The sequence below is a fragment of the Coregonus lavaretus genome, assembly GCF_964263955.1.
Source record: "Coregonus lavaretus genome assembly, chromosome: 13".
Taxonomy (NCBI): Eukaryota; Metazoa; Chordata; class Actinopteri; order Salmoniformes; family Salmonidae; genus Coregonus; species Coregonus lavaretus.
The window spans coordinates 53,788,755-53,815,513 of record NC_140000.1 but is presented as its reverse complement, the minus strand read 5'-3'; the positions used below and the strand labels follow the sequence as shown (position 1 = coordinate 53,815,513).

Here is a 26,759-nt window from a genome sequence, read left to right as displayed (position 1 = left end):
ATGTAGGGAGACAGACAGAAGGGCAGAGAAGGGGCTTGAACCCTTGTCCCCAGGCAGGAAATGTGGACCGGAGTCAAAAGCATTACCACTCTGTTAGACTTTGGCATTTGGTTTCTTGTTGGTTATTATATATATATATATATATATAACATTGGTTTAACACCTTTTTTTTTTACTTTTTTTTTTTTTTGTGTTCATTGAATTTATTTCGTAATTCACAGGATAATTTCAATAGCTGATTTGTAATGTAAAAATATATGATTAAAAACGTGTGTATTCACATTTATATCTTGCACAGATACACTTCATACATTTCTGCAAGCATTGGTTGAATTTTGTATCTGTCATATTTGGATAATTCAGGTCAAAATCACTGGTCCTCAAATTATCCAAAGCTTATTGGAGAAATAATTCATCAAAGTTTGGATATTTGTGACATGTTGGCCTTACTCAGGCCTTATTTAAACCACTATAACTATCTCTGCAGGGCAATTACTTTGGGCACATGAGAGTCAGCAACATGACAGCATACACGAACATACTCATAGCCAAATGCAACACCATGCGCGCTCGAGTGGCTCACTTTTGTCAAGTCGGTGACCAACCTTTCAAAGTGTGCTGCATTATGGGGATAAACATTTTCCGGCGTGTCTACATGTGGACTGCATGAACTTTACAACAACCGTGTGATCAAAGGTCACAAAGTTTTGACTGCAGTCGACTTCAATTTTCTGCAGTTGCTCCTCACCAGGTGCAACTTGCAGCCATCGCCTGCGGGAGGCACTATTTTCCTTGCAAAAATGTACCATGGTAGTACAATGAAAAGAATACCATGGTACTATCATGTTTTTTTTGCACCAGTACCATGGTATTTTCATTATACTAGCTCCCACCGTACAAAATAGTTTTGTACTAGCATGGTCGTTGTTTACAATTTATTGTGATGGTCTGTGGCCCACCTTTTTTTTCTGATATAGTGACCAAAAACGTTGTAATTTCTGATACTCACATAATGCAACATTGACTACTAGCTCTGAAATGGCAAAGCATAGGCCTAGTACCTTCTTAAATCCCTTTAGCTCAAAGTGAAAAACCACAACACACATGGTCTAGTAGTGTAGTGTACCCTCTTAAACCTTGAGCTGGATAGGGTATGGTGAGAAGAACGAAGGAAGTCTGAAACCTTGAAGATTTAAAATAGTTTATCTGGTGCTTCTCTCTCCAATACAGTTTTCAGTTGGCTCTCTCTCATTCAACTGACTTGGCTATTCTTATACAAATTCTAAATAACCAACATACTAAAAAACTATTTGTAAAAAGGTATTAATTATCATATTATTTCGTATAACATATCCCTATAAACAGCAAGTTACAATGTTTCACTTTGTTTACACTGTAAGAACGTTCGTTAGTCCTGTCGCCATGACTACGACAGGCTAGTTTGACTGGAGCTAACTTTAGCCGACGTTAGCTTCAATGTTAACGGACATTTATACATTAATTAAACTATCAAAACATAATCAACAAATAACAACAATAATATCACTACACTCCGCTTAACTTGGTGTTTCATATTCTATGGTTTATATCTCGCTCACCGTGATAATAGCGTTTAAAATATTTAGTTTATCTGGTGCTTCTCTCTTCAGTTTTCAGTTGGCTTTCTCATTAATTCACTCACTGACTAGGCAGGCTAGCGCGAGAGCCACTGTAGAGTGAAGCAACCACTAGAGCGAGCGGCTCCCTCTGCGGGCCGAAACAAGCACGAGGCCCCTTGACTATAAATACTGTATATTTTTACAAAATGCCAAAGATTCGGCTACCATATATCTCACTTTCTCCCACGTTTCAGGTTGGAAACACAGGGAACCCAAACATGAGCAAAAAACGGTACTATTAATACAAAAAGTATTACCCTTTTTCACAGCAACTATTTCCCTTTTTATTTGACGTTACAGAAAACTAGGACCAACAATAGTACCCTGCCTCTGACTTTATCATTACCATTGTACTATGGTAATGCACAATTAATAAAGATGGTACCATATGAGAATTTTTGGTACCATTTATCATAATTGTGCATTACCATGGTAGAATGTATAATGCAGTTTAAAACCATGGTATTTCCATGATCCACATCTATACCATGGTATAAATGAGGCAATACCATCGTAAAATGTAGGTACAATGGCAGTACCATGGTAGTACCATCACAATTTGTAAGTCGCTCTGGATAAGAGCGTCTGCTAAATGATGTAAATGTAAATGTAATACTTCAAGGCTAAAACCATCATACATTTCCATGATTCAGACTATACCATGGTAAATTATAAACTGGATGGTTCGAGCCCTGAATGCTGATTGGCTGACAACCGTGATACATCAGACCGTATACAACAGGTATGAAAAAACATATATTTTTACGGCTCTAATTACGTTGGTAATCAGTTTATAATAGCAATAAGGCACCTCGGGGGTTTGTGGTATATGGCCAATATGCCACGGCTAAGGGCTATATCCAGGCACTCATCGTTGCGTCGTGCTTAAGAACAGCCCTTAGCCGTGGTATATTGGCCATATACCACACCCCCTCGTGCGTTATTAATTTATTTTTATTGCAACAATAATACCAATATTACATCAATACAGGGACATTCCTGTGTATACAATGAACCTTCAGAGACATGACTTCTAATAATTTTCCAGTTTCACAAGTTTGAGGGATTTATAAAATTGTAACAATTCAATTAAAATAACTACAAAATAAGGAATTTTCCCACCCAATTTACATGTGTGAATATAATAATTGTCCAAGAGAATAATAATGTTAATAAAATAGTTATGATCCGAATTACAAGGATAAGCATAATGCCATTTAACATCATCAAAGGTCAACATATACAGTGAATATGTACAAATGAACAGTGGTGGAAAAAGTACTCAATTGTCATACTTGAGTAAAAGTAAAGATACCTTAATAGAAAAGGACTCAAGTGAAAGTGAAAGTCACCCAGTAAAATACTACTTGAGTAAAAGTCTAAAAGTATTTGGTTTTAAATATACTTAAGTATCAAAAGTAAATGGAATTGCTAAATTGTACTAAAGTATCAAAAGTAAAAGTATAAATCATTTCAAATTCCTTATAATAAGCAATAGCCATCGGATAGCCATCGGCACACTCCAACACTCAGACATAATTTACAGACGAAGCATTTGTGTTTAGTGAGTCCGCCAGATCAGATGCATTAGGGATGACCAGGGATGTTCTCTTGATAAGTGTGTGAATTGGACCTTTTTCCTGTCAAGATGTAACGAGGGTGTCATGGAAAATGTATGGAGTAAAAAGTACATTATTTTATTTCAGAATGAAGTGAAGTAAAAGTAAAAGTTGCCCAAAATATAAATAGTAAAGTAAAGTACAGATACCCCCCAAAACTACTTAAGTAGTACTTTAAAGTATCTTTACTTAAGTACTTTACACCACTGCAAATGAATGTGATATTTGAGTCTCTCTCTCCCCAATTGATAGCACAATGTACACACATACAGTACCAGTCAAAAGTTTGGACACACCTACTCATTCAAGGGGTTTTCTTTATTTTTACTATTTTCTACATTATAGAATAATAGTGAAGACATCAAAACTATGAAATAACACATATGGAATCATGTAGTAACCAAAAAGGTGTTAAACAAATCAAAATATATTTTATATTTGAGATTCTTCAAAGTAGCCACAGTTTGCCTTGATGACAGCATTTCACACTCTTGGCATTCTCTCAACCAGCTTCATGAGGTAGTCACCTGGAATGCATTTCTATTAACAGGTGTGCCTTGTTAATTTGTGGAATTTCTTTCCTTCTTAATGCGTTTGAGCCAATCAGTTGTGTTGTGACAAGGTAGGGGTGGTATACAGAAGATTTGGTAAAAGACCAAGTCCATATTATGGCAAGAACAGCTCAAATAAGCAAAGAGAAACGACAGTCCATCATTACTTTAAGACATGAAGGTCAGTTAATCTGGAACATTTCAAGAACTTTGAATGTTTCTTCAAGTGCAGTCGCAAAACCCATCAAGCGCTATGATGAAACTGGCTCTCATGAGGACCGCCACAGGAAAGGAAGACACAGAGTTACCTCTGCTGCAGAGGATAAGTTCATTAGAATAACTGCACCTCAGATTGCAGCCCAAATAAATGCTTCACCGAGTTCAAGTAACAGACACATCTCAACATCAACTGTTCAGAGGAGACTGCGTGAATCAGGCCTTCATGGTCCAATTGCTGCAAAGAAACCACTACCAAAGGACACCAATAAGAAGAAGAGACTTGCTTGGGCCAAGAAACACGAGCAATGGACATTAGACCGGTGGAAATCTGTCCTTTGGTCTGATGAGTCCAAATTTGAGATTTTTGGTTCCAACCGCCGTGTCTTTGTGAGACGCAGAGTAGGTGAATGGATGATCTCCGCATGTGTGGTTCCCACCGTGAAGCATGGAGGAGGAGGTGTGATGGTGTGGGGGTGCTTTGCTGGTGACACTGTCTGTGATTTATTTAGAATTCAAGGCACACTTAACCAGCATGGCTACCACAGCATTCTGCAGCGATACGCCATCCCATCTGGTTTGCGCTTAGTGGGACTATCATTTGTTTTTCAACAGGACAATGACACAACACACCTCCAGGCTGTGTAAGGGCTATTTGACCAAGAAGGAGAGTGATGGAGTGCTGCATCAGATGACCTGGCCTCCACAATCACCCGACCTCAACCCAACTGAGATGGTTTGGGATGAGTTGGACCGCAGAGTGAAGGAAAAGCAGCATACAGTGAGGGAAAAAATGATTTGATCCCCTGCTGATTTTGTACGTTTGCCCACTGACAAAGACATGATCAGTCTATAATTTTAATTAATGGTAGGTTTATTTGAACAGTGAGAGACAGAATAACAACAAAAAAATCCAGAAAAACGCATGTCAAAAATGTTATAAATTGATTTGCATTTTAATGAGGGAAATTAGTATTTGACCCCTCTGCAAAACATGACTTAGTACTTGGTGGCAAAACCCTTGTTGGCAATCCCAGAGGTCAGACGTTTCTTGTAGTTGGCCACCAGGTTTGCACACATCTCAGGAGGGATTTTGTCCCACTCCTCTTTGCAGATCTTCTCCAAGTCATTAAGGTTTCGAGGCTGACGTTTGGCAACTCGAACCTTCAGCTCCCTCCACAGATTTTCTATGGGATTAAGTTCTGGAGACTGGCTAGGCCACTCCAGGACCTTAATGTGCTTCTTCTTGAGCCACTCCTTTGTTGCCTTGGCCGTGTGATTTGGGTCATTGTCATGCTGGAATACCCATCCACGACCCATTTTCAATGCCCTGGCTGAGGGAAGGAGGTTCTCACCCAAGATTTGACGGTACATGGCCCCGTCCATCGTCCCTTTGATGCGGTGAAGTTGTCCTGTCCCCTTAGCAGAAAAACACCCCCAAAGCATAATCTTCCCACCTCCATGTTTGACGGTGGGGATGGTGTTCTTGGGGTCATAGGCAGCATTCCTCCTCCTCCAAACACGGTGAATTGAGTTGATGCCAAAGAGCTCGATTTTGGTCTCATCTGACCACAACACTTTCACCCAGTTCTCCTCTGAATCATTCAGATGTTCATTGGCAAACATCAGACGGGCCTGTATATGTGCTTTCTTGAGCAGGGGGACCTTGCAGGTGCTGCAGGATTTCAGTCCTTGACGGCGTAGTGTGTTACCAATTGTTTTCTTGGTGACTATGGTCCCAGCTGCCTTGAGATCATTGACAAGATCCTCCCGTGTAGTTCTGGGCTGATTCCTCACCGTTCTCATGATCATTGCAACTCCACGAGGTGAGATCTTGCATGGAGCCCCAGGCCGAGGGAGATTGACAGTTCTTTTGTGTTTCTTCCATTTGCGAATAATCGCACCAACTGTTGTCACCTTCTCACCAAGCTGCTTGGCGATGGTCTTGTAGCCCATTCCAGCCTTGTGTAGGTCTACAATTTTGTCCCTGACATCCTTGGAGAGCTCTTTGGTCTTGGCCATGGTGGAGAGTTTGGAATCTGATTGATTGATTGATTGCTTCTGTGGACAGGGGTCTTTTATACAGGTAACAAACTGAGATTAGGAGCACTCCCTTTAAGAGTGTGCTCCTAATCTCAGCTCGTTACCTGTATAAAAGACTCCTGGGAGCCAGAAATCTTTCTGATTGAGAGGGGGTCAAATACTTATTTCCCTCATTAAAATGAAAATCAATTTATAATTTTTTTTTTACATGCGATGTTCTGGATTTTTTGTTGTTGTTATTCTGTCTCTCACTGTTCAAATAAACCTACCATTAAAATTATAGACTGATCATTTCTTTGTCAGTGGGCAAACGTACAAAATCAGCAGGGATCAAATACTTTTTTCCCTCACTGTATGTGGGAAAAGCATTACAGGTGAAGCTGGTTGAGAGAATGCAAAGCAGTCATCAAGGCAAAGGGTGGCTACTTTGAAGAATCTCAAATCTCAAATATTTTTTATTTGTTTAACACTTTTTTGGTTACTACATGATTCCATATGTGTTATTTCATAGTTTTGATGTGTTCACTATTATTCTACAATGTAGAAAATAGTAAAAATAAAGAAAAACCATTGAATGAGTAGGTGTGTCCAAACTTTTGACTGGTACTGTATATTTTCAGTGTGTGATATTGGGGTTGGAGACATGTTTATTTCGACATTACTAACAATAACTTTTATAAACAATGGCAATACTGCCATGTTGCACTGAGTAAATGCAACCGGAAATTGAACGGACTACGTTCAGTGTATCACACTGCTACCGACGATTAGGTTTTTTAACTGTTGTAAGCCTTTTCACTTTAGAAACCATAGCTATAACAAATACTTAGCTACATTTCAAGCTTCGTGCGTGACTACTTTTGTATGAGGACGAGATGCAACGTCAAAATCCCAGCGAAAATGGTAGTGCGGATTTGCTTTTTTACTAGGGTTGGTGTGCTTGATGTTCAACATGGCGTATCCTCGCTAGATTTCCGTCTTTCTCGATATTTATAGTATGCTAGGAGCGGGATGACTAGTACTTCAGAATCATCCACTGTTATGTTTTGTAAGCGATAGCCGATTTGGACATAAACCTTTTCTTTAACTAAATGACTTGCTAGAGTCTGGGGACCTCAATATTTGGAACTAATCTGGTGTGCTTGATTAGTTTGTATAACTGCTGTTTCCAAATTTGGGGCAATTCCATTGGTTTCATTAAGTCTGACAAGTTAATTCAGGAACATTGAGTAATTGTTTTAAATATGTTTTTGAACTAGCTCTAACTTTGAATATCAGTTCAGTATTATTTCAATCATTATTGTGGCTCATATCCTTATTTTTTAGGTCCCCCTCTTCTTCCCTCTCTACGTCTCTTCATTCCACCACTGCGGCTTGTCTCTGCAGCCATGTGGCAAGTGGTTCAGCGAGGAGATGTTCAAGATTATGGGATGCTGGAGGAGTTTGTCACCACAGTGACAGAGATTGTGCCAGAGCTTTTGAGTTGCAGTCAGAGGGCCCAACTCATCCTGGGGCTTCGAGCAAGGGTAAGAGATTGGGCTCAGAATGGGGAAAAAGAAACATGCAACAAGATCATGTGAGGTTAGTCTCTGACCTATTGTTGACTCTAGCCTAAAACAGCCAGCTGTTAAACATTGACTGAGTTGAAGACCCTGACACTGATTTTCTCAAATACTGACATTGGCCCTTAGCTAGGCTATCTATCTAAATGTGTCACAATGAGAACAGAGCAATGCCTACGAAGTGTGTGGTTGACCTTTGTACTACTGACTGGTCATCTGTAATTTTAGATGGTTCTGGAGCTGTGTCGCACTGAGCAGACAGCAGACCAAGACATTCAGCAACACCTGGACAGGATCCGAAACCTCATATCCACTGGGGAAGCAGAGGTGAGTATCTTTCAGGGAGGGAGCAAAGGCCTATGTCAGTCAAAGTATTGTGTCATTGAGTTGTAAAATGTGATTATTTAACTGTTGTGCATTTTTTGTTGCAGTCAAGTGATGCGGAGGTGGAATTATCTGAATCAAACTTTGTGGAGCTGGTTGAATCTCTGCTGAAAGACCCAAGTGAAAGGGATAACTTTTACCAGGTTTGTCTTGCTCTTATACGGTGGGAAAGTATACACGTTTTGCTGGTCTAGGTTTTAGTGGTCTAGTTTTATATTGGTTCAAACCAATATAAATATAAGTATTATTATCATTTTAGGTTAATTTATTCTCTCCTAGGATGTGTACCCTGTGGAATTCGGGCCCAAGTATGACACTGCAATACAGATGCTGATGTTGGAATTCCTTTCCAGACTTGAGAAGTTACTTCCCATACCAGACCTTGAACAGGTAATAAGAAGGAATAACACCTTTATCTAATTAGCTTGGGGAATTAGTAGTCAAGAATACCAAGCAAGAATCAATAATATTTTTTACATTTAAACAAAGAAATTCAAGTGTGACATGAGTTTGTAGTTGTTAATGCTTTTAAACCATGTTCCTCTCTCTCAAGACCGCCACCTTGCTAAATGCTGTCCCCTCTGCCCTGGAGAAATGTGTACAGTTTGTACCTGACCCCATACAATTGAGGACACTGCTCCAGTACCACAGAGAACGGGGACATTTGGACTCCATCCGTGAGTATTATACAGTGTTATAGATTGGTTGTGCCAAAATTGCAATTATAAATGGGGTAGTTTGGGTCCTGGATGCTGATCGGCTGAAACAGCATTTCAGCCATGTGTATATCTAACAATATACCACAGGTATGATATATAAATACTTGTTTACTGCTCTAATTACGTTGGTAACAGTTTATATTAGCAATAAGGCACCTCTGTTTTATTTGGGGTGTATGGCCAATATACCACTGCTAAGGGCTGTATCCAGGCACTCCACATTGCATCATGTTTAAGAACAGCTTTAGCCCTGGTATATTGGCCAAATACCACACCTCCTCTGCCTTATTGCTTAAATATACCACACTCCCTCGGCCTTATTACTTGAATGATTTGTGTCAAGTAGAGCAATTGTTACTTTTATTGGTAAAAGTTTATATTTGAGGCATTGACATAATTATCATATGCTGTTCAATTTAACCGTAATATTTTTAATTGTCTCCCTCTTTTGCATGAAAAGGAACTCCATCGTCCTTTGGTGACTGCATCCTCTCCTCTTTGTCTCTTCCTCCATACGTGCGAGTGGTGACTGCCCCAGATGTAGACTCTGATACACAGTCAGAAAGCATGAATTTGGAGGGAATGGAAGCAAGAGAGTTGTTGGAGAATCGGACAAAGGAAATTGATGGACTAGTCCCAGGAGATGAGGTTAGAAGATACGTAATTACTGAGCAGGAGTATGGTATGGACATGGAGACTGCCGTTGGGGAAATTGACAATCAAGCTGTCACTGGCTTGAATTCACTCAGACCATCACATTTTCAACCATTAAAACGAAGCAAAAGGCTGCAGATTAAGGAAATGTGTTCAAAAGGTCGAAAACCTCGAAAGACTGATTGCTTTGGGCGTGCAATCAAACAGCCATCATCCTCCAAGGTGCATTCTTCCCCAAAGAAGTCATGCAAAAGAGGCCCATTCAATAAGGCATATGAAGTGTGTGGAAAGACTTTCACTAGGGTCGCAGCCATGAAAAGGCATCAGCTAACCCACACTGGAGATCTCAAGTATAAGTGCCTCGAATGTGAAAAATACTTCTCGGATGGTCATAATCTGGAGAGACACCAGAGGCGAGTTTGTGAAAAGGAGCTCCAAATTTTGGATGACGAAGAGATCCCACAACCCTCAACTAGCAAATCTCTGATCACATCACCCCTCAAGACTTCCTCTCCACCAGGGCCATCTCATCAAGGAACTCTGGACACTATCACAGCCACCAACACATGCTCTGTGTGTGGGAGGTGTTTTACTCGTACTTCAAGCTTGGTAAGGCACATGAGCTCCCACTCAAAAGAGTGTCCATTTGGGTGTGTCAATTGTGGTAAGAAATTCAAGTATTCATACGATTTGAAAAAACACCAGAGAGAATTGTGTCAGAGAATGACCCAGGGAGATTTGTGTCAGGATGTTGGTCAGAACATGGCACAACAACAGAGTGGCCCGCAACCGGACAAGGTTTTTCTTGCCACTGCAGAAAATCGAACCCAGGTAGATTCCAAAACCTGTTATGTCTGTGGTAAGATTTTGACATGTACCTCACAGATGGAAAGGCACTTGAAATCTCACTCAAAGGCACGTCCCTTTCATTGTGCTATTTGTGAGAGAAGCTTTAAGTACAAAGACTCTTTGAAGAAACATCAGGAAATCCTTGGTCACGAGGGCATCCTAGAAGACTTGGGTCAGAGTGTGGACCCGCAACAAGTGGAAGTTAACACAGAGAGTTGCATCAGCCCTCTCACTACCAAGGAAAACAACACTGAGCCCCTTATCAAGGCTGTTACTCCAGCTCCAACTGCCAAAGAACACGCATGCACTGTGTGTGGGAAGATGTTGGACTGTGCTTCTCATTTAGCTACTCATATGAGATCCCATTCAGAGGAGCGTCCTTATCAATGTGTCGACTGTGAGCAGAGTTTTAAGTACAAGCAAGGTTTGAATCAACACCAGAGATATATCTGTAAGGTGAACCGAGAAGAGTCCTCTCAGATGGTAGACCAGCACCAAGAGGAGGAGTCTAGCGAACTGCTGGCTTTTAAGGCTAATACCCCAGAGACATCCACCAGTCAACTCCAACTGGTTCACTGGTGTAAAAAATGTGGAAAGAGTTTCGATGACATCTTTAATTTGAAGCAACACCAAGAAAGTTTATGCCGAGAGGAAAAAAGAAAGGTGGTCTTCAAATGTGAAAAAATAAAGGTGGTCTTCAAATGTGATGATTGTGGGAAGGACTTCAAAGGTTCATCATCCCTAAGAACACACAAGCGAATTCACAATCCATGCTATTGCTCTGATTGTGGAAGGGTACTTCCAAACTCCATTGCCTTTGACAGACACAAGCTGATGCAGCACAAGGAAATCCAGTGTACCATGTGTGAGAAGACCTTTACCCTGTTGGGGCGTCTGAGAGATCACTATCTGCATCAACATAAATTCACAGGACCATACGCCTGCTCTCAATGTGAGAAAACCTTCACTCAGTTATCGTACCTTGTCATCCATGAGAGGGTTCATTCAGGAGAGTACCTGTACCAGTGCTCTGTTTGTCAAGCAAAGTTTAATTCAGCAAATTCTCTAACAATACACAGTAGGAAGCACACAGGAGAAAAGCCATTCCTGTGCTGGCAGTGTGGAAAGAGCTTCAAGGCTGCTGGAGAACTGTCAGTGCATATGGGGACCCACTCAGAGGAGAGACCATTTTCTTGCTCGCAGTGTGACATGTCCTACAGAACAAAACTTCAGCTGAATTCACACATTGAACAAGTTCATGAGGGGGTGAGATACCCTTGTACAATCTGTGGAAAGCAATTTTACAAAGCAGTGTCATTGAAAAGACATGAACTTACTCACACAGGAGAAAGACCTTTTCCATGCTCCTATTGCACAAAAACCTTCATCACTGCCAATGAAAGAAGGCTGCATGAAAGATACCATACTGGTGAGAGACCTTACAAATGCCAAGACTGTGGAAAGTCTTTCATTCAGTCAGGTTACCTGAAATCGCACCAACGTCTTCACACAGGAGAGAAGCCATTTGCATGTAACTTTTGTGATAAAAGTTTCAGATTATCGTATCATAGGTTAAAACACGAGCGAACGCATACAAGAAAAAATAAGCCACATGTGTGTGGGGAATGTGGGTTAGCCTTCGCTCAAAGAAAGTGCCTGACTGAACACCAACACACTCACCCCGTGAATTAAAATTGAAAGTTTTTTTGGAACTCTGATGTCCCTTTGTATTGTTATTCATTTTAAGACAGTACAGCAGGGAAAGTAGTGAGGGAGACAGAATGTAGGGAGACAGACAGAAGGGGCTTGAACCCTTGTCCCCAGGCAGGTAAATGTGGACCGGAGTCAAAATCATTACCACTCTGTTAGACTCTGGCATTTGGTTTCTTGTTGGTTATTATATATATATACATAACATTGGTTTAACACCTTTTTTTTTTTTTTTTGTGTTCATTGAATTTATTTCGTAATTCACAGGATAATTTCAATAGCTGATTTGTAATGTAAAAATATATGATTAAAAACGTGTGTATTCACATTTATATCTTGCACAGATACACTTCATACATTTCTGCAAGCATTGGTTGAATTTTGAATCTGTCATATTTGGATAATTCAGGTCAAAATCACTGGTCCTCAAATTATCCAAAGCTTAATGGAGAAATAATTCATCAAAGTTTGGATATTTGTGACATGTTGGCCTTACTCAGGCCTTATTTAAACCACTATAACTATCTCTGCAGGGCAATTACTTTGGGCACATGAGAGTCAGCAACATGACAGCATACACGAACAGCACAAATTACATACTCATAGCCAAATGCAACACCATGCGCGCTCGAGTGGCTCACTTTTGTCAAGTCGGTGACCAACCTTTCAAAGTGTGCTGCATTATGGGGATAAACATTTTCCGGCGTGTCTACATGTGGACTGCATGAACTTTACAACAACCATGTGATCAAAGGTCACAAAGTTTTGACTGCAGTCGACTTCAATTTTCTGCAGTTGCTCCTCACCAGGTGCAACTTGCAGCCATCGCCTGCGGGAGGCACTATTTCCCTTGCAAAAATGTACCATGGTAGTACAATGAAAAGAATACCATGGTACTATCATGTTTTTTTTGCACCAGTACCATGGTATTTTCATTATACTAGCTCCCACCGTACAAAAATAAAAATAAAATACCATAGTTTTGTACTAGCATGGTCGTTGTTTACAATGTATTGTGATGGTCTGTGCCCCACCTTTTTTTCTGATATAGTGACCAAAAACGTTGTAATTTATGATACTCACATAATGCAACATTGACTACTAGCTCTGAAATGGCAAAGCATAGGCCTAGTACCTTCTTAAATCCCTTTAGCTCAAAGTGAAAAACCACAACACACATGGTCTAGTAGTGTAGTGTACCCTCTTAAACCTTGAGCTGGATAGGGTATGGTGAGAAGAACGAAGGAAGTCTGAAACCTTGAAGATTTAAAATAGTTTATCTGGTGCTTCTCTCTCCAATACAGTTTTCAGTTGGCTCTCTCATTCAACTGACTTGGCTATTCTTATACAAATTCTAAATAACCAACATACTAAAAAACGATTTGTAAAAAGGTATTAATTATCATATTATTTCGTATAACATATCCCTATAAACAGCAAGTTACAATGTTTCACTTTGTTTACACTGTAAGAACGTTCGTTAGTCCTGTCGCCATGACTACGACAGGCTAGTTTGACTGGCGCTAACTTTAGCCGACGTTAGCTTCAATGTTAACGGACATTTATACATTAATTAAACTATCAACATAATCAACAAATAACAACAATAATATCACTACACTCCGCTTAACTTGGTGTTTCATATTCTATGGTTTATATCTCGCTCACCGTGATAATAGCGTTTAAAATATTTAGTTTATCTGGTGCTTCTCTCTTCAGTTTTCAGTTGGCTTTCTCATTAATTCACTCACTGACTAGGCAGGCTAGCGCGAGAGCCACTGTAGAGTGAAGCAACCACTAGAGCGAGCGGCTCCCTCTGCGGGCCGAAACAAGCACGAGGCCCCTTGACTATAAATACTGTATATTTTTACAAAATGCCAAAGATTCGGCTACCATATATCTCACTTTCTCCCACGTTTCAGGTTGGAAACACAGGGAACCCAAACATGACATGAGCAAAAAACGGTACTATTAATACAAAAAGTATTACCCTTTTTCACAGCAACTATTTCCCTTTTTATTTGACGTTACAGAAAACTAGGACCAACAATAGTACCCTGCCTCTGACTTTATCATTACCATTGTACTATGGTAATGCACAATTAATAAAGATGGTACCATATGAGAATTTTTGGTACCATTTATCATAATTGTGCATTACCATGGTAGAATGTATAATGCAGTTTAAAACCATGGTATTTCCATGATCCACATCTATACCATGGTATAAATGAGGCAATACCATCGTAAAATGTAGGTACAATGGCAGTACCATGGTAGTACCATCACAATTTGTAAGTCGCTCTGGATAAGAGCGTCTGCTAAATGATGTAAATGTAAATGTAATACTTCAAGGCTAAAACCATCGTACATTTCCATGATTCAGACTATACCATGGTAAATTATAAACTGGATGGTTCGAGCCCTGAATGCTGATTGGCTGAAAACCGTGATACATCAGACCGAATACAACAGGTATTTTTACGGCTCTAATTACGTTGGTAATCAGTTTATAATAGCAATAAGGCACCTCGGGGGTTTGTGGTATATGGCCAATATGCCACGGCTAAGGGCTATATCCAGGCACTCATCGTTGCGTCGTCCCTAAGAACAGCCTTTAGCCGTGGTATATTGGCCATATACCACACCCCCTCGTGCGTTATTAATTTATTTTTATTGCAACAATAATACCAATATTACATCAATACAGGGACATTCCTGTGTATACAATGAACCTTCAGATACATGACTTCTAATAATTTTCCAGTTTCACAAGTTTGAGGGATTTATAAAATTGTAACAGTTCAATTAAAATAACTACAAAATAAGGAATTTTCCCACCCTATTTACATGTGTGAATATAATATTTGTCCAAGAGAATAATAATGTTAATAAAATAGTTATGATCCGAATTACTAGGATAAGCATAATGCCATTTAACATCATCAAAGGTCAACATATACAGTGAATATGTACAAATGAACAGTGGTGGAAAAAGTACTCAATTGTCATACTTGAGTAAAAGTAAAGATACCTTAATAGAAAAGGACTCAAGTGAAAGTGAAAGTCACCCAGTAAAATACTACTTGAGTAAAAGTCTAAAAGTATTTGGTTTTAAATATACTTAAGTATCAAAAGTAAATGGAATTGCTAAATTGTACTAAAGTATCAAAAGTAAAAGTATAAATCATTTCAAATTCCTTATAATAAGCAATAGCCATCGGATAGCCATCGGCACACTCCAACACTCAGACATAATTTACAGACGAAGCATTTGTGTTTAGTGAGTCCGCCAGATCAGATGCATTAGGGATGACGAGGGATGTTCTCTTGATAAGTGTGTGATTTGGACCTTTTTCCTGTCAAGATGTAACGAGGGTGTCATGGAAAATGTATGGAGTAAAAAGTACATTATTTTATTTCAGAATGAAGTGAAGTAAAAGTAAAAGTTGCCCAAAATATAAATAGTAAAGTAAAGTACAGATACCCCCCAAAACTACTTAAGTAGTACTTTAAAGTATCTTTACTTAAGTACTTTACACCACTGCAAATGAATGTGATATTTGAGTCTCTCTCTCCCCAATTGATAGCACAATGTACACACATACAGTACCAGTCAAAAGTTTGGACACACCTACTCATTCAAGGGGTTTTCTTTATTCTTACTATTTTCTACATTATAGAATAATAGTGAAGACATCAAAACTATGAAATAACACATATGGAATCATGTAGTAACCAAAAAGGTGTTAAACAAATCAACATATATTTTATATTTGAGATTCTTCAAAGTAGCCACAGTTTGCCTTGATGACAGCATTTCACACTCTTGGCATTCTCTCAACCAGCTTCATGAGGTAGTCACCTGGAATGCATTTCTATTAACAGGTGTGCCTTGTTAATTTGTGGAATTTCTTTCCTTCTTAATGCGTTTGAGCCAATCAGTTGTGTTGTGACAAGGTAGCGGTGGTATACAGAAGATAGCCCTATTTGGTAAAAGACCAAGTCCATATTATGGCAAGAACAGCTCAAATAAGCAAAGAGAAACGACAGTCCATCATAACTTTAAGACATGAAGGTCAGTTAATCTGGAACATTTCAAGAACTTTGAACGTTTCTTCAAGTGCAGTCGCAAAAACCATCAAGCGCTATGATGAAACTGGCTCTCATGAGGACCGCCACAGGAAAGGAAGACACAGAGTTACCTCTGCTGCAGAGGATAAGTTCATTAGAATAACTGCACCTCAGATTGCAGCCCAAATAAATGCTTCACCGAGTTCAAGTAACAGACACATCTCAACATCAACTGTTCAGAGGAGACTGCGTGAATCAGGCCTTCATGGTCCAATTGCTGCAAAGAAACCACTACCAAAGGACACCAATAAGAAGAAGAGACTTGCTTGGGCCAAGAAACACGAGCAATGGACATTAGACCGGTGGAAATCTGTCCTTTGGTCTGATGAGTCCAAATTTGAGATTTTTGGTTCCAACCGCCGTGTCTTTGTGAGACGCAGAGTAGGTGAATGGATGATCTCCGCATGTGTGGTTCCCACCGTGAAGCATGGAGGAGGAGGTGTGATGGTGTGGGGGTGCTTTGCTGGTGACACTGTCTGTGATTTATTTAGAATTCAAGGCACACTTAACCAGCATGGCTACCACAGCATTCTGCAGCGATACGCCATCCCATCTGGTTTGCGCTTAGTGGGACTATCATTTGTTTTTCCAACAGGACAATGACACAACACACCTCCAGGCTGTGTAAGGGCTATTTGACCAAGAAGGAGAGTGATGGAGTGCTGCATCAGATGACCTGGCCTCCACAATCACCCGACTTCAACCCAACTGAGATGGTTTGGGATGAGTTGGACCGCAGAGTGAAGGAAAAGCAGCATACAGTGAGGGAAAAAATGATTTGATCCCCTGCTGATTTTGTACGTTTGCCCACTGACAAAGACATGATCAGTCTATAATTTTTATTAATGGTAGGTTTATTTGAATAGTGAGAGACAGAATAACAACAAAAAAATCCAGAAAAACGCATGTCAAAAATGTTATAAATTGATTTGCATTTTAATGAGGGAAATTAGTATTTGACCCCTCTGCAAAACATGACTTAGTACTTGGTGGCAAAACCCTTGTTGGCAATCACAGAGGTCAGACGTTTCTTGTAGTTGACCACCAGGTTTGCACACATCTCAGGAGGGATTTTGTCCCACTCCTCTTTGCAGATCTTCTCCAAGTCATTAAGGTTTCGAGGCTGACGTTTGGCAACTCGAACCTTCAGCTCCCTCCACAGATTTTCTATGGGATTAAGTTCTGGAGACTGGCTAGGCCACTCCAGGACCTTAATGCGCTTCTTCTTGAGCCACTCCTTTGTTGCCTTGGCCGTGTGATTTGGGTCATTGTCATGCTGGAATACCCATCCACGACCCATTTTCAATGCCCTGGCTGAGGGAAGGAGGTTCTCACCCAAGATTTGACGGTACATGGCCCCGTCCATTGTCCCTTTGATGCGGTGAAGTTGTCCTGTCCCCTTAGCAGAAAAACACCCCCAAAGCATAATCTTCCCACCTCCATGTTTGACGGTGGGGATGGTGTTCTTGGGGTCATAGGCAGCATTCCTCCTCCTCCAAACACGGCGAGTTGAGTTGATGCCAAAGAGCTCGATCTTGGTCTCATCTGACCACAACACTTTCACCCAGTTCTCCTCTGAATCATTCAGATGTTCATTGGCAAACATCAGACGGGCCTGTATATGTGCTTTCTTGAGCAGGGGGACCTTGCAGGCGCTGCAGGATTTCAGTCCTTGACGGCGTAGTGTGTTACCAATTGTTTTCTTGGTGACTATGGTCCCAGCTGCCTTGAGATCATTGACAAGATCCTCCCGTGTAGTTCTGGGCTGATTCCTCACCGTTCTCATGATCATTGCAACTCCACGAGGTGAGATCTTGCATGGAGCCCCAGGCCGAGGGAGAGTGACAGTTCTTTTGTGTTTCTTCCATTTGCGAATAATCGCACCAACTGTTGTCACCTTCTCATCAAGCTGCTTGGCGATGGTCTTGTAGCCCATTCCAGCCTTGTGTAGGTCTACAATCTTGTCCCTGACATCCTTGGAGAGCTCTTTGGTCTTGGCCATGGTGGAGAGTTTGGAATCTGATTGATTGATTGATTGCTTCTGTGGACAGGGGTCTTTTATACAGGTAACAAACTGAGATTAGGAGCACTCCCTTTAAGAGTGTGCTCCTAATCTCAGCTCGTTACCTGTATAAAAGACACCTGGGAGCCAGAAATCTTTCTGATTGAGAGGGGGTCAAATACTTATTTCCCTCATTAAAATGAAAATCAATTTATACATTTTTTTTTACATGCGTTGTTCTGGATTTTTTGTTGTTGTTATTCTGTCTCTCACTGTTCAAATAAACCTACCATTAAAATTATAGACTGATCATTTCTTTGTCAGTGGGCAAACGTACAAAATCAGCAGAGGATCAAATACTTTTTTCCCTCACTGTATGTGGGAAAAGCATTACAGGTGAAGCTGGTTGAGAGAATGCAAAGCTGTCATCAAGGCAAAGGGTGGCTACTTTGAAGAATCTCAAATCTCAAATATATTTTTTATTTGTTTAACACTTTTTTGGTTACTACATGATTCCATATGTGTTATTTCATAGTTTTGATGTGTTCACTATTATTCTACAATGTAGAAAATAGTAAAAATAAAGAAAAACCCTTGAATGAGTAGGTGTGTCCAAACTTTTGACTGGTACTGTATATTTTCAGTGTGTGATATTGGGGTTGGAGACATGTTTATTTCGACATTACTAACAATAACTTTTATAAACAATGGCAATACTGCCATGTTGCACTGAGTAAATGCAACCGGAAATTGAACGGACTACGTTCAGTGTATCACACTGCTACCGACGATTAGGTTTTTTAACTGTTGTAAGCCTTTTCACTTTACATAGCTATAACAAATACTTAGCTACATTTCAAGCTTCGTGCGTGACTACTTTTGTATGAGGACGAGATGCAACGTCAAAATCCCAGCGAAAATGGTAGTGCGGATTTGCTTTTTTACTAGGGTTGGTGTGCTTGATGTTCAACATGGCGTATCCTCGCTAGATTTCCGTCTTTCTCGATATTTATAGTATGCTAGGAGCGGGATGACTAGTACTTCAGAATCATCCACTGTTATGTTTTGTAAGCGATAGCCGATTTGGACATAAACTTACCTTTTCTTTAACTAAATGACTTACTAGAGTCTGGGGACCTCAATATTTGGAACTAATCTGGTGTGCTTGATTAGTTTGTATAACTGCTGTTTCCAAATTTGGGGCAATTCCATTGGTTTCATTAAGTCTGACAAGTTAATTCAGGAACATTGAGTAATTGTTTTAAATATGTTTTTGAACTAGCTCTAACTTTGAATATCAGTTCAGTATTATTTCAATCATTATTGTGGCTCATATCCTTATTTTTTAGGTCCCCCTCTTCTTCTTCCCTCTCTACGTCTCTTCATTCCACCACTGCGGCTTGTCTCTGCAGCCATGTGGCAAGTGGTTCAGCGAGGAGATGTTCAAGATTATGGGATGCTGGAGGAGTTTGTCACCACGGTGACAGAGATTGTGCCAGAGCTTTTGAGTTGCAGTCAGAGGGCCCAACTCATCCTGGGGCTTCGAGCAAGGGTAAGAGATTGGGCTCAGAATGGGGAAAAAGAAACATGCAACAAGATCATGTGAGGTTAGTCTCTGACCTATTGTTGACTCTAGCCTAAAACAGCCAGCTGTTAAACATTGACTGAGTTGAAGACCCTGACACTGATTTTCTCAAATACTGACATTGGCCCTTAGCTAGGCTATCTATCTAAATGTGTCACAATGAGAACAGAGCAATGCCTACGAAGTGTGTGGTTGACCTTTGTACTACTGACTGGTCATCTGTAATTTTAGATGGTTCTGGAGCTGTGTCGCACTGAGCAGACAGCAGACCAAGACATTCAGCAACACCTGGACAGGATCCGAAGCCTCATATCCACTGGGGAAGCAGAGGTGAGTATCTTTCAGGGAGGGAGCAAAGGCCTATGTCAGTCAAAGTATTGTGTCATTGAGTTGTAAAATTTGATTATTTAACTGTTGTGCATGTTTTGTTGCAGTCAAGTGATGCAGAGGTGGAATTATCTGAATCAAAGTTTGTGGAGCTGGTTGAATCTCTGCTGAAATACCCAAGTGAAAGGGAGAACTTTTACCAGGTTTGTGTTGCTTTATACAGTGGGAAAGTGACCACCTCTTTCTGCTTTACTTCCCTATCCAGTCCCGTGATTATTTTTGATTTAAAAAACAACTCCAGGCTACACTTTAACATATAAAACCAAATAGAAAGTATGTAGAAATAATAATGGATCTATATCATTTCAGATAACTGCCCTTATCTTGACAAACAAAAGCTGTGCGGCCCTCTGAATTTTGAAACCCCGATCTGGCCCTTGAGCCAAAAAGTGTGCTGGTCTAGGTTACAAAATGCAAATACTATGCTAATTATTGAAATTAATTATTACATTTATTTATTCTCATCTAGGATGTGTTCCCTGTGGAATTTGGGCCCAAGTATGACACTGCAATACAGATGCTGATGTTGGAATTCCTTTCCAGACTTGAGAAGTTACTTCCCATACCAGACCTTGAACAGGTAATAAGAAGGAATAACACCTTTATCTAATTAGCTTGGGGAATTAGCAGTCAAGAATACCAAGCAAGAATCAATAATATTTTTTACATTTAAACAAAGAAATTCAAGTGTGACATGAGTTTGTAGTTGTTAATGCTTTTAAACCATGTTCCTCTCTCTCAAGACCGCCACCTTGCTAAATGCTGTCCCCTCTGCCCTGGAGAAATGTGTACAGTTTGTACCTGACTTCAGACAATTGAGGACCCTGCTCCAGTACCACAGAAAACGTGGACATTTGGACTCCATCGGTGAGTATCATACAGAGTCAGAGGATCCATAGATCCATAGTAGGTAGCCTAGCGGTTAGAGCGTTGGGCCAGTAACCGAGAGGTTGCTGGTTCGAATACCTGAGCCGACAAGGTGAAAAATCTGTGTGTGCTCTTGAGCAAGGCACTTAATCCTGATTTGCTCCAGGGGTGCCGTATTACTATGGCTGACCCTGTAAAACAACAGATTTTACTGCACCTATCTGGTGGATGTGACAATATAACAGTCTTTTTTTTGTTACTTGGATTGGTTGTGCCAAAATTGCAAATTGTTTAAGTATAAGCTAGTTGTTCAAAAATGAATTAAGCATCTAAAGTGTAAAATGTTATTTTGTTTTTTTGCACAAGTACTTGATGAATAGTGTTTTGCAAGTCATGGGTTGGGCACCAAATGGAATATGAAACTGGAATTAAATAACACATTTATAAGATTGTGGAAAAGTAATTGACATGTATGATGTTAGTCAAACACTATTGCAGAAAATATATTAATTGAGTTTAACCTGTGTTTTGTCTCCCTCTTTTGCACAAAAAGAAACTCCATCGTCCTTTGGTGACTACATCTTCTCCTCTCTGTCTCTCCCTCCACATGTCCGTGTGGGGATTGACACAGAAGTAGCTTCCCAGTCAGAATATTTGTCTAGAGTGGAAGGAAAAGGGTTGGTGGAGAGGAAAATGGAGAGAAATGGAGGACTACTTGCACCAGATAAGGATCAAATAGACACATTTACTGAGAAGGAGCATGTTATGACCAGGGAGCCTGTAAGTGGGGAAACTGACAATCTAGCTGTCACCGGAATTCATGTTCAAACCTCAAAACAAAGCAAAAGGCTGCAGATGAAGAAAATAAGGTCAAAAGTACAAAAAACATGTAAAACAGATTCTTCCGGGCATGCAATCCAACAGCCATCATCCTCCAAGGTGCACACTTCCCTGTGGAAGTCATGCAAAAGAGGCCCGTCGACAGCTTTTAGAAGGCACCAGCAAAGCCACACTCCAGATCATGATCATAAGTTTAAGTGCCTCAAATGTGGAATAGGCTTCAAGGATCTTTATGATCTGAAGAGACACCAGCTGGGAGTTTGTGAAAAGAACCTCTCACCTTTGGGTGATGGGGAAAATAAAGAAGAGATCCTACAACCCTCAACTAGCAAATCTCCGAACACATCACCCCTTAAGACACTCTCTCCATCAGGGCTAACTCAGAAAAGACCTCTGGACACCAAAACATGCTCTTTGTGTAGGAGGTTTTTCACTCGTACTTCAGACATGGCAAGGCACATGAGATCCCACTCAAAAGAGCGTCCATTTTGGTGTGCCAATTGTGATAAGAGCTTCAAGTATTCATATGATTTGAAGAGGCACCAGAGAGATTTGTGTAAGAAAGTGAACCTGGAGGATTTCTGTCAGGTTGGTCAAAGCTTGTCACAACAGAAGGGGGAACCGCAGCCAGAGAAAGATGAATCCCAATCAGTGGGTAGCACTGGGTCTCTTGGCACTGACCAAAACCCGCAACCATCTCACAAAGGGCTGTTCAACTCAAAAACCTGTTATGTTTGTGGTAGGATTTTGACTCGTACCTCAGACATGGAAAGGCACTTGAAATCTCACTCAAAGGAGCGTCCCTTTCATTGTGCTATTTGTGAGAGAAGTTTTAAGTATAAAGATACCTTGAAGAAACATCAGGAGATCCTTGGCCACGAGGGCATCCTAGAAGACTTGAGTCAGAGTGTGGATCAGCAACAAGTGAAAGTTAAAACCGAAGGTTGCAGCAGCCCTCTCACTACTAAGGAAAACGACACTGAGCCTCTTATCACGGCTGTTACTTCAGTGCCGACTCTCAAAGAACCCAAACCATGCACTGTGTGTGGGAAGATTTTTAACCGTGCTTCAGGAATGGCTATTCATATGAGATCCCATTCAGAGGAGCGTCCTTATCAATGTGGCAATTGTGAGCAGCGCTTCAAGTACATGCATGGTTTAAAGAAACACCAGAGGGATATCTGTCTGAAGGTGAACCAAGAAGAAGCATCTCAGTTGGTGGACCAGCAACAAGAGGATGTTACTCCAGAGGAGGCTGGTGAACTGCTAGCCATTGAGACTGATGACACAAAGGCAGAATGCAAGGAGGAAGAAAGAAAGGTGGTCTTCAAATGTGATGAATGCGGCAAGGAATTCAAAGGCTCATCCTCCCTAAGAATACACAAACGAATTCACAATCCATTCTATTGCTCCGATTGTGGAAGGATATACCCAAACTCCATTACCTTTGACAGACACAAGCTGATGCACAAGGAAATCCAGTGTACCATGTGTGAGAAGACCTTTACCCTGTTGGGGCGTCTGAGAGAACACTATCTGCATCAACATAAATTTGCAGGACCATACGCCTGCTCTCAATGTGAGAAAACCTTCACTCAGTTATCGTACCTTGTCATCCATGAGAGGGTTCATTCAGGAGAGTACCTGTACCAGTGCTCTGTTTGTCCAGAAAAATTCAGAACAGCAAATTCTCTAACAATACACAGTAGGAAGCACACAGGAGAAAAGCCGTTCCTGTGCTGGCAGTGTGGAAAGAGCTACCGAGCCGCTTCAGAACTGTCAGTGCATATGGGGACCCACTCAGAGGAGAAACCATTTTCTTGTTCGCAGTGTGACATGACTTATCGGACAAAGATTCAGCTGAATACACATATTGAGCAAGTTCATGAGGGGGTGAGATTTACCTGTACAATCTGTGGAAAGCAGTTTTACAAAGCAGTGTCATTGAAAAGACATGAACTTACTCACACAGGAGAAAGACCTTTTCCATGCTCCTATTGTGAAAAAACCTTCATCACTGCCAATGAAAGGAGGCTGCATGAAAGATACCATACTGGTGAGAGACCTTACAAATGCCAAGACTGTGGAAAGTCCTTTATCCAGTCAGGTTACCTGAAATCACACCAACGACTTCACACAGGAGAGAAGCCATTTTCATGCAGCGTTTGTGACAAACGTTTCAGATTTTCTCATCACATGAAAAGGCACCAGAAAACCCATACAGAAAAGCATGTGTGTGGGGAATGTGGGGAATCTTTCACCCAAAGTCGATGCCTCAAGGCTCACCAACTCACTCACTCCCTCAATGAAAATTGAATGATTGTTGTACATATGCATATCAGTTGTTGAATATTCTTTTGATTCTTTTAATTGTTTGGATAGATTTAATAACTAGGTCCGTCTGATAGTTAAGTGGATATTTTGAATAGATCATCTATCTAAAATGATGTGTAGAGTCGGCTGCAAGTATTGATATCTAAGTCATTTGGAGAGAAAATCTAAAGACCCATGGACAACTAAATTATTTAACGGACAAATCCACCTAAAAACTATATATTTTTTCATTAGTCCCATTGTTAACATACAGTGCATTTGGAAAGTATTCAGACCCCTTGACTTTTGACATTTTGTTACGTTACAGCCTTATTCTAAAATGGATTAAATCAATCTAAACACAATACCCCATAATGACAAAGCAAAAACAGGTTTTTAGAAATATTTACATAAGTATAGAGACCCTTTACTCAGTAAATAAATAAATAAATTGGTCATTTAGCAGACGCTCTTATCCAGAGCGACTTACAGGAGCAATTAGGGTTAAGTGCCTTGCTCAAGGGCACATCGACAGATTTTTCACCTAGTCGGCTTGGGGGATTAGAACCAGCGACCTTTCGGTTACTGGTACAACGCTCTTAACCACTAAGCTACCTGCCGCCCCAGTACTTTGTTGAAGTACCTTTAGCAGCGATTACAGCCTTGAGTCTTCTTGGGTATGACGCTACAAGCTTGGCACACCTGTATTTGGGGAGTTTCTCTTCTCTGCAGATCCTCTCAAGCTCTGTCAGGTTGGATGGGGAGCATCGCTGCACAGCTATTTTCAGGTCTCTCCAGAGATGATCGATCGGGTTCAAGTCTGGGTTCTGGCTGGGCCACTCAAGGACATTCAGAGACTTGTCCCGAAGCCACTCCTGCATTGTCTTGTCTGTCTGCTTAGGGTTGTTGGCCTTTTGGAAGGTGAACTTCGCCCCAGTCTGAGGTCCTGAGTGCTCTGGAGCAGGTTTTCATCAAGGATCTCTCTGTACATTGCTCTGTTCATCTTTCTCTCGATCCTGACTAGTCTCCCAGTCCCTGCTGCTGAAAAACATTTACATTTACATTTACATTTTAGTCATTTAGCAGACGCTCTTAACCAGAGCGACTTACAGGAGCAATTAGGGTTAAGTGCCTTGCTCAAGGGCACATTAACGTCATTTAGCAGACGCTCTTAGCCAGAGCGACTCACAAATTGGTGCGTTCACCCTATAGCCAGTGGGATAACCACTTTACAATTTGGGGGGGGGGGTTAGAAGGAATACTTTAGCCTATCCCAGGTATTCCTTAAAGAGGTGGGGTTTCAAATGTCTCCGGAAGGTGGTGAGTGACTCCGCTGTCCTGGCGTCGTGAGGGAGCTTGTTCCACCATTGGGGTGCCAGAGCAGCGAACAGTTTTGACTGGGCTGAGGGGGAGCTGTGCTTCCGCAGAGGAAGGGGAGCCAGCAGGCCAGAGGTGGATGAACGCAATGTCCTCGTTTGGGTACATCCCAACAGCATGATGCTGCCACCACCATGCTTCACTGTAGGGATGGTGCCAGGTTTCCTCCAGACGTGACGCTTGACATTCAGGCCAAAGAGTTCAATCTTGGTTTCATCAGATCAGAGAATCTTGTTTCCCATGGTCTGAGAGTCCTTTAGGTGCCTTTTGGCAAACTTCAAGCGGGCTGTCATGTGCCTTTTACTGAGGAGTGGTTTCCATCCAGCCTCTCTACCATAAAGGCCTGATTGGTGGAGTGCTGCGGAGATGGTTGTCCTTCTGGAAGGTTCTCCCATCTCCACAGAGGAACTCTGGAGCTCTGTCAGAGTGACCATCAGGTTCTTGGTCACCTCCCTAACCAAAGTCCTTCTCCCCCGATTGCTCAGTTTGGCCAGGCGGCCAGCTCTAGGAAGAGTCTTGGTGGTTCCAAGCTTCTTCCATTTAAGAATGATGGAGGCCACTGTGTTCTTGGAGACCTTTAATGCTGCAGAATTTTTTTTGTACCCTTCCCCAGATCTGTGCCTCGACACAATCCTGTCTCGGAGCTCTACGGACAATTCCTTCGACCTCATGGCTTGGTTTTTGCTCTGACATGCACTGTCAACTGTGGGACCTTATATAGACAGGTGTGTGCCTTTCCATATCATGTCCAATCAATTGAATTTATCACAGGTGGACTCGAATCAAGTTGTAGAAACATCTCAAAGATGATCAATGGAAACAGGATGCACCAGAGCTCAATTTCGAGTCTCATAGCAAAGGGTCTGAATACTTATGTAAATAAGGTATTTGTGTTTTGTATTTTTAATAAATTAGTAAAACTTTCTACAAACCTGTTTTCGCTTTGTCATTATTGGGTATTGTGTGTAGATTGATGAGGAACATTTAAAAAAAATACATTTTAGAATAAGGCTGTAATGTAACAAAATGTGGAAAAAGTCAAGGGGTCTGAATACTTTCCGAATGCATTGTAGCCCCAAAATGTTTTGGTTTTCAAGATATGTGATTTTGATCCCCGTATAATGTACACTGCTCAAAAAAATAAAGGGAACACTTAAACAACACAATGTAACTCCAAGTCAATCACACTTCTGTGAAATCAAACTGTCCACTTAGGAAGCAACACTGATTGACAAGAAATGTCACATGCTGTTGTGCAAATGGAATAGACAACAGGTGGAAATTATAGG

General features: G+C 40.9%; 2 protein-coding genes across 2 annotated transcripts; both read left to right on the top strand.

Moving 5' to 3' along the window:
- Window positions 1-7,475: 7,475 nt before the first annotated feature.
- On the top strand, window positions 7,476-12,290 carry LOC311140114 (uncharacterized protein; the record flags this gene model as incomplete). The annotated part of the gene is made up of 6 exons (XM_084175051.1): window positions 7,476-7,613; window positions 7,878-7,976; window positions 8,081-8,176; window positions 8,313-8,423; window positions 8,587-8,710; window positions 9,213-12,290. 6 exons carry the CDS (start codon window positions 7,476-7,478, stop codon window positions 11,945-11,947), a joined length of 3,303 nt encoding a protein of 1,100 aa, XP_084031177.1. The 3' UTR covers window positions 11,948-12,290.
- Window positions 12,291-19,500: 7,210 nt separating this feature from the next.
- On the top strand, window positions 19,501-24,175 carry LOC311140113 (uncharacterized protein; the record flags this gene model as incomplete). Its single annotated transcript, XM_084175050.1, has 7 exons — window positions 19,501-19,653; window positions 19,918-20,016; window positions 20,121-20,216; window positions 20,543-20,653; window positions 20,817-20,940; window positions 21,494-23,558; window positions 24,163-24,175. Exons 1-7 carry the CDS (start codon window positions 19,516-19,518, stop codon window positions 24,173-24,175), a joined length of 2,646 nt encoding a protein of 881 aa, XP_084031176.1. The 5' UTR covers window positions 19,501-19,515.
- Window positions 24,176-26,759: the final 2,584 nt, after the last annotated feature.